Source organism: Westerdykella ornata (assembly GCF_010094085.1).
Source record: "Westerdykella ornata strain CBS 379.55 unplaced genomic scaffold EI97scaffold_12, whole genome shotgun sequence".
Taxonomy (NCBI): Eukaryota; Fungi; Ascomycota; class Dothideomycetes; order Pleosporales; family Sporormiaceae; genus Westerdykella; species Westerdykella ornata.
The window spans coordinates 68,683-81,694 of NW_022986862.1; the positions used below are offsets into that span (position 1 = coordinate 68,683).

A 13,012-nucleotide genomic window follows, 5' to 3' on the forward strand; every position below is an offset into this window, starting at 1 on the left:
TCCGCCAAGCCGGAATTCGGAGTATCTTAACGCCTAAATCTGGTGGTGGATCGCCAGCGCTCGAAACCTTTTTGTCTGCGGCGCAAAAGTGGACAGTTGATTCCTAGGAAGAGCTTTCTCGCTGTGCTACTGTAGAACCATGGCGCGTATGAAAAAGAAAGGTATGATTGTATTCCACTACCGTTTCCACTTCACTAACAGTACCAGGAACGTCCGGCGCGGCCAAAAATTATATCACTCGCACGCGAGCTGTCAAGAAACTCCAGATCTCATTGCCAGACTTTCGAAGATTATGCATCTTTAAGGGTATGCATTACTCAGACAAGTATTCTAGTCACACCTAACAAAATGCGCAGGTATTTACCCTCGTGAACCCAGGAACAAGAAGAAGGTCCATAAAGGCTCGACTGCCGCCACCACATACTATTACACGAAAGACATCCAATATCTCCTCCATGAACCGCTTCTCAACAAATTCCGCGAGCACAAGGCTGTTGCGAAGAAGGTTGCACGTGCCCTGGGCCGCGGCGAAGTTGGGGATGCTGCTCGATTGGAGAAGACGCACATTCCCAAGATCAAGCTCGACCATATCATAAAGGAGCGATACCCAACATTCATTGATGCCCTTCGCGACCTTGACGATGCGCTGTCAATGCTCTTCCTGTTCGCAAATCTGCCGTCCAGCCCTCACGTACCCGCCAAGACGATTGCGCTATGTCAACGCCTCTGCCTCGAGTTCGAACACTATGTGATCGCCTCACATTCTCTGCGGAAGTCCTTCCTGTCGATCAAGGGTATATATTACCAAGCAACTATCCAAGGACAGGACATTCTCTGGCTCGTTCCCTACAGGTTCGTACAGAGGACGGGAGGTGACATTGACTTTCGTATCATGGGGACATTCGTCGAATTCTACACTACGCTGCTGGGTTTCGTCAATTTCCGGCTGTACACGTCCATCGGCCTAGTGTATCCTCCCAAGTTCAATGCAAAGAGCGATGAGATGGGTGGAGAGTTGGGTGCCTTCCAGCTGGAGAGCAAAGGGCTGGGTACGAATGGAGACGCGACAACAAACGGCGGGGAGCAGAGGACAATCACGTCTGCCGAAGCGCAGGCCGAAGTCGAAAAGGTGGCAGCCCTTGCTGCTTCGGAGCCCCAGGAGGAGGATGCACCAAATGGCGCTACCGTCCCCGGTGACGATGAGAATACCGACAAGATCGACACTTTTGAGGCCGTAGCTCAAGATGCGGATATCCTTCCCCAACCTCAGGCTAGTAATGACGAGATTGCATCCCTCTTCGCTCCGTTCACATTCTTCCTATCCCGAGAGACCCCTCGGCAGCCGCTTGAGTTCATCCTGAAAGCCTTCGGATGCAAGCGCGTGGGATGGGACGGGATTCTAGGCGATGGCGCGTTCACCACGGATGAATCGGATCCGTCTATTACGCATCAAATCGTCGATCGTCCGGCGCTCCCTGCTGAATCGCTTCCGCAGGTGCCATCTGCCCCAGAGGACAAGAACGACAACGCCGCTCCCAGGGTTCAATGGCCACGTTCAACCATGCCTGGTCGCACCTACGTACAACCTCAATGGGTTTGGGACTGCATCAACCAGGGAAAGCTCTTGCGGCCGGATCTTTACGCGCCTGGCGCAGAGCTGCCTCCTCATCTAAGTCCATGGGTCAAGCCGAAGAAGGGTGAATACGACCCCAATCTTCCACTGGAAGCGCAGGAACGTGAAGGGGAGGCAGAAGCTTTCGAGGAAGAGGAAGATTTCGAGGAAGAAGGCGAAGAGGAAGAGGAAGACGAGTCAGATGTCGAAATGCGTACGACTGATACCACAAATGGTACGAAAGCAATTCTGGACCGTGGAGGGTCTGTAGAAGCAGGAGAGGGTATGGACGTTGCAAGTGGCGAGTCGGAGTCGGATGACGAGGACGAGGAGGACCAGGAAGATGCGGAAGAATGGGACGGAATTGAGTCGGAGCCCGAGTCCGACGTCTCTGACGGAGAAGCAGCGCGCCGACAACACCAACGTGAACTGGAAGCTGAGGCGACTGGCAAGACGTTGGAACCACCTGTTGTCACGGCCAAGTCCAAGAATGCAGAAATCAGGAAGAAGGCCGAGAAGAAGAGACAACAGGAAGCAGAGGAGAAGGAACGGCAGAAGATGATGCTGCCAAGGCGTAAGAGGAAGCTTCTGAAGCGTATCGAATATGGCGAAGAGAAGCGTGACAAGGAGGCCGAGGCCTTGCGCAGGAAGCGCCGCAGGATTGAGAAAGCACAAGCTGCGGCGAATGCGTTGTCGTAACAATGGAAAAACGGGTAATGGCGTTTCGGTGTCATGGCTGGGTACGATACCTTATTGCGATCATGTAGGAAACTATAGAGCATGTGGACATCGCAAGCAACATGCGTGCAATGAATGGTTTGGCGGAGTTGTCTAGCCACGAGGGTGACTTGGGCCCCCAGGCTTGCCATTTGGCATGGTGGCGCAGAGTCGTCAGGTCCGAGGCATGAAGTGTGATGAGTCACTGCTTGCATCGCGTAGAGCGTAGAGTCAGAATGTCTATATAACCTGTGAGCAGGAGAGCTTTTCCTCACTCTATCTGATCCATCCCCTTCAGGACGCTCAACGAAATCACACACCACGATCTTCAGATCCTAGCTCCATATTTATCTCGGGCTCGCCACCCGATTGCGCCGATGCCGGGCCTTTAGGCATGTCAACCCCTTGAGCCCAAACAAGACTTAACAACGAACATGGGCGTCACCACTGTAATGGAAATATATGGGGTAAGTAGGGAATATGGCTCCCCTCTAAGAGTTGTCGACTTTGTGGTACGTATATATCATCGCCCACGGATTGCTTGACGGCTGGGAGTGAAAACGATTGATTTTAAGCCATAAGTACAGGGAAAAGGTTACAAGTACAATCCCATACGAGGACTCCAATAGTAGGAGACAAGTCTACTTTCCTTTGCTCCCTCGCTAGCAGCCCAAATTCCATGTAGGGTGCCCAATCTAGGCTTGCCGAGGTGGGTCGGGGCACGCTCCTATCGCTCAAACAAAAATTTGCTGCTGGGGATTTTGCCGCAGTCTCGCAGGTAGACATTCACCGCACTTCATCCATTCTCGCCGCATGCTCATGTTCTCGAGGCTACATAATTCCAGTCGGCCTGCGGCGTCAGTAAAAACAGAAAGCGAGCCTCCACAGCGCATCACGTGATTTGACATTCACCATCGCACTCCTATTCATCGGCCGAGACAATAGGATTGCTTCGTTATTGTCTGTAGCACTTTTCGACGCCAGTTAAATTCATCATCGCTTCTATACAACCTCCGAACTTCCTCTCAATCTCTCGAGACCTCTTCCTCCAAATTCCACTTCAACAATACCTCTACCCTGGATACCTATCCACTTCCATTATACTTGCCTCCTACAGCACCAACCAATTCACCGGAAATCATGACCCTCCACAACAGTAAAATCCGCCACCTCTTCCCAACTCTCCCTCCCGAGATCCGCAACGAGATTTACGCCTACGCCTCCTCATCATCCCAGAACCCCGCCACAATCAACGGCCTCCCATTCGCCACTAAGACCTACAACTACAGCCAGACAAGCGTCGTCATCTGTCCGATTCACACAGGAAACCCGTCCCTGCTCGCGCTCCAAAGATACGGATTCCTAGAAGCAAAAGAGTACTACAGCTGGCTAATGGTTCACGCCATCCAAATCCGAATCTCTGTCGTCTTCAAAGGGCATGTGGGGTGGTTCTCCCAGAAACACTGGGAAGAGAAGATGACGGCTTCCCTGCAGAAGCTGGTGAAGAAGTACCCCTGGATAGGCACAGCTGCGCAGCGGGACGTCAGAGTACTCTGGGACGCAAAAATGGAATCTATGGCGGCCAAGCCGGGGAGAGCAGCGGAGATTGTGAACGCGATGGTGAAGACGCTGGTTGGATTTCAGGATCCTAGGGTGAGGGCTAGGGATGGGGTTGTGAGCGTGCGGTTCCACATTCCGCATTCGTTTGCTGCTGCGAAGGTGCTGCATGGGTGGCAGTTCGGGCTGGAGACGTTTCTGGGAGCGAGAGCAGCACCAGAGGCAAGAGTGGAGCGGCGGGAGGTAACGTTAGGGGACGTAGTTAAGAGAGGACCGGCTAAGGTCACGGAGCGATTCTTAGCGGTGCCAGGACGTGTTGAAGAGAAGGAAGTGATTGTGGTGCAGAATGGGAGGGTGGAGTGGACGTCAGGAACGGAAGGACTTCTGGTCATGAGGAGAATTGTCCAGGAGGGAAGGTCTTGGCAAGAAATGGTGGCTGTTGACGAGAAGGGGCCTGACTGTTGGCGATTATGTCCGTTGCGAGCAGAGTGTGGTGACGCTGAGGGCACCAGAGGAGTCTAGGTATTACGGTCATGCGGTGGTGGATCGGACGAGAAATGAGGAAGCCCCATTCCAGCATGAATCAAAGCGCTCAATGCAATATCGGAGCATGGAACGGGCGATAAGCTCGATACAATAATATACTGTCAAGTTCATCCTTATGCCTGTAACTCCAACGTTCCGAAATGGATAAAATATAGAAGCATGGCTGTCTGTTCTAGCATCCGCGTGCCTGTGCATCATTCTACGGCTTATACAATGCGGTACTATACAGTCACGTCATCTTTGCAATGCATTTCCACATTCCTGCCCAAAGAATATCCCAAGTAATGAGTGTGCTTAGGGGTGGTAAAACCGCCCTGATTCTCGTCGTATATTCGTTTCTGCTTCCTGCAGTTCCTGTCGTGCCCACTCCAACACTCCGCGACCTTCACCTTCATCTATGTCTTCGAGCCGCATGAAAGTCTCGAAATATCCTCTGGCTCCAAATTCCAACAACAGCTTCCTCCCTTCCAATATATTCCCCGTTGAGTAGCGCAGTCTTGTATGTGCTGTCCAAGACAGCCCCAGGAGGTCGGGATCCGCTCCGTGGGACAACAGTAGGCTCATGATTGCGGGTCGTATTGGCTTAGACATCCCTTGCAGCGCGGTGTAAATGTCGAAAGGACGTGTGCGTCCTTTTGCGGTGAGGTCAAGAGCGCTTCCAACTTTCGTTGAAAGGATATGTGCTGTCATGACAACATTTCCTTGTTTGATTGCACGCACCAGTGTAAGCCGGTGCAAATACTCCGTGTTTGGTGCAAAGAGGCCGCTGATGAAGTCAAAAAGCTCCGGATCTGGGGGCTGAAGAGATTGTTCAGCTGCAATACAGGAAGCTCTCTCCGTCAATGTTTCGTGATCCCCTTTGAGTAAGGGGTCGGAAGCAACTATGCCCCCTGGGTGGGACACAAGGAGCTCCATCATTTTTCTATCTCGCTCTGTTGTTGCTATCGTCATCGCATCGAGTAGCTGCCGGTTACGGTGCTTTGGATTCGAATAGGTACCATACGTCAGGAGTATGTCAACTAGCTTTTTATCCCGATTCCTTGTTGCAAGCTGAGGATGGTCGCGGCCGACCCAGGGGCTACCTTTCCAATCCAGTATGGCACCCTCACTAAGCGTGGACCGCACCGCCGCATAATCTTGCCTCCTCACTGCGAGAGTCAAGCGCGCAATCAGAGAGGCTTCCCTAATGGCATGGTCTTGAAGTGGTTGACTGCGGGTTCGAATTCGGACTGAATGGTGGAACAGTGACTCTGCACACGCGCGATGTTCTGAAGCCGTTGCGAACACCTCGCAAAGCTCTTGATGTACCATCTCTACGTCTTCAATTCTGGATTCTGGTGAAAGATCTCTTGCCTCCAGTTCGAATATAACAAGCTGGTCAAATATGTCCACCACTGGGTCGGTCTTGGGCTCTCCTAAGTATCCTCGCCGCATCCGATGGTAGAAGTATATTGGCCTTAAAGTCTTCGGGAACTTTGACTGAGACGTCTCGATTTTGCCTCTCTTCCGCTGCCATCGTAGAGGGTCTGTCCATGGGATAATCCAGTCAGAAATCTTGAAAACGGAATCAATTCGCCGGCTGCGAAACATTAGGCGGAGGATTTCGGTGTTGAATGCTTCTAAGGATGGATATGAGCAGGCGGCTAAGTGAAGCTTCTTTCCAGGTACTCACGGGATACTAGCCGCAGAGCGAAAAGCTGAGGGAGTTTGAGTTCCCGTTCGAGTTCCTCTAAAACTGTACGAAAGAGTTCTATGGGGAGATTCATGATAGGTTCTAGTTGATTGGAAAGGTACGTCTTGTGAATTCTTGTCGATAAATATTCCCACTCGTTGATGTGTGATGACTGTGTTTATTAGTCGGAGCCATCTTCGCGGGGATCAATTCATCGTGCACGGGCCTCTGTCAGCCCCCTGAACACCGGTGGCTATACTAGGAAGGTGCGGAATGGTTAAATGAACACCGAGCTAGGAGAATAAGCGTGGTCTAAGCTAAGAAGAACAAAGTTGTGAAGTTTACCTAGCTAGAAGTATACTGTATACACTTTACCTTTCCTTATAATAGGCAGATTAACTGCACGGATTCGGATTAATCTATCCTACATGCGATATCTTTCTCCTAGCGGTAATCAAGCACTTGATTTCTGCAGTCGGCTCCCTTATTCCTTGATTATTGCTGCCTAGGCAATTAGGTACATCTCAAAATCATGTCCTTCATCGCGCGAGCAGTACTCTACGTTGGTACAGGTGCGAATGCAAGCTAGCAGATAGAGGAGCTTAGAACTCTTAGACTAGCTATCGAACAAAGTCTAGCCTAGAAGTAGCAGTTATAATGTAAGCATTAGATAGACTCCGCGAGCGGTGATAAGTTGACTAGGTGCGCTGACGACTAATGGGAACCTTTGAAGCTATTAGGAACAACATAAATTTGCCCGCATATCGCAAGTACTTCCGTCTCGTGCAAGTTCTTATCTAATTAGATCGAATCACGGAGTAATAATCTTGTATCGCAGGGCATTTTAGGGGACTCGCTGCTACTATTATTTCGATAATAAGACTTGTCTATAATCAATGCGGCGTTCTTGTCTTTTTTTAGCCCGTCCTAGATCTACATAATGCGTGCTCCGTATCTAAGGCCAATTCATATTCGCATTGCGTTAGATACGTCAATGATAATGCAACGTCAAATCTGGTACTTGGAAAGTACTTTGTATGCATCTACAGTATGTCGAGAGGGATGAGATGTAACAGTAAACTCTGCTATGAGCTCTTACGACGCCAGCAACAAGGCAAAGGACAGCCTATCGAACAATTCATTCTAAAGTCCGAAGAAGGTTCTCTAACTCGATTTATATTAGGGTTACTCAGTTCCCGCGGCGGAGGAGCAGGTAGAACGGAGAAGTAAGATGTCAGGATCTATTCACTTTATATGTCTCTTAGTTTGCATAAAGACGGCCGCAGGCTTCGCGAGGTGATGCAGTATGGCAGAGCCGGTTAGAAAGGTCAAGACAAGTACAATATGAGGGTAACCAGAACCTGGGAGCGATTGCAATTGACCTCTCAACGGCTTCGGCTACAGAGATAGTAAGACTAAGATCAAGCGCCTAAGGGAGACAAGAGTATTGTTAAAAGCGTAAGCCAACAACTTTCTTGACAGGAGCGTCAATACTTTCCAGGTTTAACTAGATGTTTACCCCGGCGCGCAAAGGCGCTGAAGTAAACCTTGAATAAGTAAAATCAGCTGTCTCAACACGTCACTTGCCCGCATAAAAGAGGAATAATGGTGTAAAACTATACTGTCCCAAGTCACGGCTGTGCGGACTGATTGGTCCCCTCGAAATCATCCAGGCTGCAGTTAGGCTTACACGAATTGAGAACCCTAGCAACCTTCATCATACTTGTAGACCCTAAACTTACAATGATTTACTGTGGGTTCTGTGTTTAAGCAGTAGACGTGGTACTCGTGCCAGCGATACATCAAGGCTACTGTGGTTGCTGCCATATATTTTGTAAATGCCCGTAACACACATCAGCAGACGGGTGACTGCTGGTTGGTCAATTTTCTTTACGCCTGCGCTCTGATTGGTGCATGAGCACAGCCACGAGACCCACATTTTACAAAACATATGGCAGCAACCATAGTATGAGCTTAATTCATCGGCTTATTCGATCAGAACTGGTTTAGGATTTCTACTGGTAGAACACGCGCATGTGTTGTATGTGTGACATCATGCGCCACTAACCAGTTGCGGAGCATGAGTGAGGGGTCATGACATACACAGCTACTCCTCACTCTCGTTTGAACGTCATGTCTCCTGATAGTCCTTGTGCGGGGTCCAACACCTATACATAAGGAGTCTTCGTCATTGTTTGCATTTGCTAACGAATCACTCACAATCGTACCATCTCACACAGTCACCAAAGCCCACAGATCTACCTGATCGTATTTTGCACATCTCCCACCATGAGCTCAGAAAGCAACATGAACAAAGGCTCCGACAACCCCCTTGGCACCGAGCCCATGCCTACAGAGACAGCCGGCGAAGGAGAGGAGCGGACGCATTGGGGCGAGCACTTCGGACAATACGAATTCACCGAAGACCAACTACGCGCAATGGGGGAACAGACTCGACTGGACATCAACGCCAGGGGTGAGAGTTTGGGTATGAATCGCCCGAGCGGCGGTTCGCAGCAGTCGAAATCGCAGCCGCAATCGAAGACGAAATAGATGGGAACGCTTGCCGTTAAGAGGAGATGACTAGGCATGGTTAAACTGAGAGGATGCATCAACTGTACGATATCATTGTGCACATCATCAAAGCTGAGGTTATAGTTCATCGACTGGACCTTTCTTCACTATAATGATTTGGGTTTTTCTTGTCTCGGCAGACGAAGAGGCATAGTGTGAACAATGAATGGTTCTGTTTCCGCAGTGTGCGCGCAAAGTGAACGCAACGTCGTTTTCAGTTGCTGTTTGAAAGTGCAAAATGTAGGGAGGTGCCTTGCCTCAAGGTTGCTTTGTCTTGGAGAATGCATGAGAGAAAGCGACGAATGCGGTTTCTGAGCAAGTCGTATGAGACACAGCCCAAACAGCGGCGCCAGAGCCCATGGAAGACAAACTTTTCAGTGCGATGTTGAAGCGCTTCCGGAATATTAGGCCTCTAATCTGTGGGGATGATCCGGCCGCTCAGATAGGTTCCAACCAAGGGAAACTTTTCGCTATATGTGTTTTGCTGTTCGCACGGAGAACCGTAGTGTCTAATTATAAACTATCACGCGGTAGGATCAAAGTCGCGTCCCGTTACTTATCAGGCTGGAAGATGCAGCCATCTACATAGGTATCAAACTCGTTGAGCAAGTTATTGACAATACAAGAGAGGTAGTGTTTCTCGGAGTGTTATTGTCTACTTCAATAAGCAAAGGACCTTGGAGAAGCAAGGCCGCAATCAAGGTAGTGTAACCGACTGCTGCAGTGCTGATGCCCACCCTATGGTAAGCCTAACTTCTTGAACCCGATTCTCAATTCCCGAGCTCAACAGCTCAAGAAGAATCAAGAAGCAGCACATACAGATGCACGCCGCGCAAATCTTCATCTCAGGAATGACACTGTAGGATGGCTCTGTGTCGTCCTCAACAATAGCACCGTGGTCCCGCGAGCCCTGCGCCATGTACCGAGAAAATTGGAAGCCGTCTTCCGCTCGCACCAGCTCCAGCCAGTCGCCCCTAAAGTCCACTGTCTCCTTCTCTCCCTCGCCGATTTCCCAGAGCGTCTCCTCATGCAAAGCCCAGGCGGGCACAACGACTCGCTTCAACCGCGCGAAATCATCGAACCAACCAAGGTCTACGGAGAATCCGCTCTCGTCCCAATTCCATAACTCGATGGCTTCGAGGTCGGGGCAGTTCTTTCTCAACCTGGAGGTTATGTGCAAGCTGCGAGCGTAAACCCCCTCGTCGCACTGCCTTTGCAGTGTGAAGCGCTTCAGCCGTCGACACACCGGAGAGATTATGGCAACCATGCAGTCGGGGCCATCATTTACAGGCACCGACTCACACTCGAGCCACTTGAGATTGAGCTCTTCAACAGCACAACCTTCTCTCACCTCGCGAAAATCCTTGACCAGTTTATGCCTTGGGATCGTGGAGTCATATAGATAGGGAACGTTCAACGTCAAAGTCTTAAGGGTCTTCGTTCTCAGTACAATGGCTAGCCCTGCGAACTCCCACGTCAAATGTGAAAACTCCATCTCTAATGTGTGGAGTTGGTCAAGGACCGGGAACCAGAGCGGAGGATATTGGCTGGGGAAGGTTCCCCGTCTCTTGAACGCGCAGGTGCCGGCTCTTGGATTCAGCGACATTGTTAACCGAGACACCTTTGTGGTCAATCTAGGTAGCAGTTCGGCAATCAGTTCGTGCGATATGCGATACCTGGTATCCAAGAGTTTGTCACTATAATTATCGTAATTCCAGGCCTCATTGAGCATATTCTTTATGACAGGGGAAAGACGTTGATGATCCCACTCGGGAAACAGTTTGCAGGGTTTCCTCTTATCGTCCCAACCTGGCGCCATAGCGTAGTCATACGGTCCTTCGGTAATGGTAAGTGACTCCACCCGGTCGGCCAGCTTAGGGAATTTGTCGAAGAGTTGGAACATGCGCACTGCCTGGACAACGGTAACGGTCATTTCGCGGTAAAGGGTGATTTCGGCGCATAGTTGAAGTTTGCGGCACGTTAACGTGAGGCTGTGGAGAGCAGGGCGATCGAGATGTGCGCAGATCTGGTGCAAGAGCTCCGGACTTAGCGCGAGGATGTGAGGCATTGTGTGTGGTTCCCTGATTGCAGTTGTTAGGTCCAAGCCTGTGAGACAGCAACATATAAACTTACTCTGCCGCGAGTCGAAGCCAGTGGCCTAGTCTTGGTTGTCAAGATAATGGATAGAAAGCGCAGAGAAGAGGTGGACGCGCACCAGATGATAGGACTGACGGTGGACACAACAAGCAAAATTTCACGCTGTTAGGGTGATTTGCAGGTGCCACTTGTGCGTCCCGGGGATTTGATAGATGCGATCTCGGGTTAGGCAATTTGAGGAGAAGGGGGGGGGGGGGGGGGGGAGAGAACAGGAATAAGACGCTTAAGACTGTATATGCCAAGCGGGTTCTACATCACGCAATTACAATCATGTTCGCGATGTGTGTTCGACATGAGAACTTCTGATCTGCGGACGCGAGTGAAGGAGCGATCGATCGCCCAAGTTCGCGCCGCTATACTATGTATTCCTACTTCGCAGAGCCCGAGACTTTGGCACTCGGCCTTATTGGTGCCTCTATAAAAATTAGAGCGGTGCGCGCCTTAGTTAGCTTTCCTAAATCTTTGCTAGTGCCGATCCTTGGACCTGTATGACATGTGCACGTTGAAGGTAATGTAACCCTACTGACGCGGCCGTTCCATCGCCCTAACAGTGGGGTGCATATGCAAACAGTATGCAACAGGACAACGGTTTCTATTCAACCAAAATCTTCCGCAGTAGCATACTGTGTAAGACAGGTGTACTCGCTACGCGAAGCTGCCTACGCTAAGCCGTATAGATACGCCCAGGAGAAATGTGTGCAGGGGCACTACTAAGAGTAGCAAACTAAGCGCACAAACCCTCGCGCCTCGGTCATACCACAGTAGCTATAGATCGCCCTATCCTAGACACCTGACGTAGGCGATCATCAACATCAGAGTGCCAGCGTCAACCTTTTCGATCCAATCCCCTATTCTCTAGCTTCTGCAGTTTTTACTAAGCGTACTGTGCCGATTAGCTTAGAGTTGCGAGTAGTTCCTCTGCTCCCACCCACACCCAGTTCCACAAAGTGATTTTCCCTGTTTCTGGCCGCAGAAATCAAATTGCAACGTCAGGAACCATGTCCCAGCAGCCCGTGCACCAGCTCGAGAAAAGGCAAACTGCATCGGAGACGCTGAGTGTGCACAATGCCTAATACGGTGGACTATTAGCAGGTATCCGGCCAAAATTCAAACCGCCCAAAGGTGCAACTATAAAGCTCCGCAGAATCTGTAGCATACGTACAGAGCGTACATATAGAGTGCAAGTACGCAGTGTATGCACGCAACACGTATACAATGTACAGTATATGTACGCAGCAAGTACGCAGTGTATATACGCATCGAGTACGCAGAACAAGTACGCAGTATAAGTACGCAGTGTAAGTACGCAGTGTAAGTACGCAGTGTATGTACGCAGTACAAGAAGAGGTAGGGCTTCGTTGTTTCCGTTTGAATTTTGGCCGGATACCTGTTAATAGTCCACCGTAGCCCAACCGAGGGATGCATTCTTGACAGGAACTGGTCGCAGTACTCACTCATGCAGGCTAAACGATTTTCCGGCACGGTGGTTGGAATGTCTTTAAACAAATATCCCCAACCCTCCTATCTACTGCAATAAGCAGGAGTAGGAGACAGCTATCGAAATAAGATATATCTAAAACGAGAATACTAACAATCCATTATCCAGCACCCACCGACCTCTTTCATCCCGAGATTCCCGCATCCTTCCACCATAACCTAGAGAGGCAATGACATCATCCCGCCCTCCTCCTCCTCCTCCACCAAGCATCACCCGCCTCTACAAGTACTAACTATAACCGAGTCCCAGTTCCTGCGAGAAACTGAATACAAAAATCCCAACAACATAATTAAATCAACGACCCAGCTACCTTTGGTTGCCATCTCTCCCCCGAGCCCATCAAGCCATCACAACCATTCCATCCTTCCTCCCGTTGCCCTTCGCGCATCCCACCACCAAAATCCACTCATCACCATGCCCCCCCGCAAAAGCGACACCTTCTTCGAGCACATCCTCGCGAGCCACTGCAGCCACAGCGACACCCACAGCGGATGGCGCGACGGCGAGTACGACAACGACGACGACGACGACCAGCTGGGGGGCGACGGGAACTACGTCTCCGTCTCCCGAGCTGGGGAACGGCGGCAGAGCATGCGTGAGAGTGCTTTGAATGCTGCTCCGTCGGAGGCGGGAGCGGTGGGAGATGGGAGTCAGGCTACTGCTGGTGGTGGTGGTGATG

General features: G+C 50.5%; 4 protein-coding genes across 4 annotated transcripts; 2 read left to right on the forward strand and 2 right to left on the reverse strand.

Annotated features, from left to right (window-relative positions):
• Positions 1 to 68: 68 nt before the first annotated feature.
• On the forward strand, positions 69 to 2,571 carry EI97DRAFT_501576 (uncharacterized protein). The gene is made up of 3 exons (XM_033802712.1): positions 69 to 161; positions 208 to 306; positions 357 to 2,571. Exons 1-3 carry the CDS (start codon positions 140 to 142, stop codon positions 2,309 to 2,311), a joined length of 2,076 nt encoding a protein of 691 aa, XP_033653339.1. The 5' UTR covers positions 69 to 139; the 3' UTR covers positions 2,312 to 2,571.
• A 192-nt stretch (positions 2,572 to 2,763) lies between these two features.
• On the forward strand, positions 2,764 to 4,408 carry EI97DRAFT_501577 (uncharacterized protein; the record flags this gene model as incomplete). The annotated part of the gene is made up of 2 exons (XM_033802713.1): positions 2,764 to 2,841; positions 3,314 to 4,408. The coding sequence occupies 2 exons, from the start codon at positions 2,764 to 2,766 to the stop codon at positions 4,406 to 4,408; spliced, it is 1,173 nt and encodes a 390-aa protein (XP_033653340.1).
• Positions 4,409 to 4,532: 124 nt separating this feature from the next.
• EI97DRAFT_433743 (uncharacterized protein) lies at positions 4,533 to 6,272 on the reverse strand. Its single transcript, XM_033798452.1, has 2 exons — positions 6,105 to 6,272; positions 4,533 to 6,051 (listed from the first exon to the last, which is right to left on the reverse strand). The coding sequence occupies exons 1-2, from the start codon at positions 6,196 to 6,198 to the stop codon at positions 4,727 to 4,729; spliced, it is 1,419 nt and encodes a 472-aa protein (XP_033653341.1). The 5' UTR covers positions 6,199 to 6,272; the 3' UTR covers positions 4,533 to 4,726.
• A 3,103-nt stretch (positions 6,273 to 9,375) lies between these two features.
• On the reverse strand, positions 9,376 to 10,746 carry EI97DRAFT_458816 (uncharacterized protein; the record flags this gene model as incomplete). The annotated part of the gene is made up of 1 exon (XM_033800943.1): positions 9,376 to 10,746. The coding sequence occupies one exon, from the start codon at positions 10,744 to 10,746 to the stop codon at positions 9,376 to 9,378; it is 1,371 nt and encodes a 456-aa protein (XP_033653342.1).
• Positions 10,747 to 13,012: the final 2,266 nt, after the last annotated feature.

Coding starts and splice junctions, on each gene's coding strand:
- EI97DRAFT_501576 (XM_033802712.1), top strand. CDS start 140: ATGGCGCGTATGAAAAAGAAAG. Junction 162..207: donor GGCGCGTATGAAAAAGAAAG/GTATGATTGTAT, acceptor TAACAGTACCAG/GAACGTCCGGCGCGGCCAAA. Junction 307..356: donor AAGATTATGCATCTTTAAGG/GTATGCATTACT, acceptor CAAAATGCGCAG/GTATTTACCCTCGTGAACCC.
- EI97DRAFT_433743 (XM_033798452.1), bottom strand. CDS start 6,198: ATGAATCTCCCCATAGAACTCTTTCGTACAGTTTTAGAGGAACTCGAA. Junction 6,052..6,104: donor CGCTCTGCGGCTAGTATCCC/GTGAGTACCTGG, acceptor ATCCATCCTTAG/AAGCATTCAACACCGAAATC.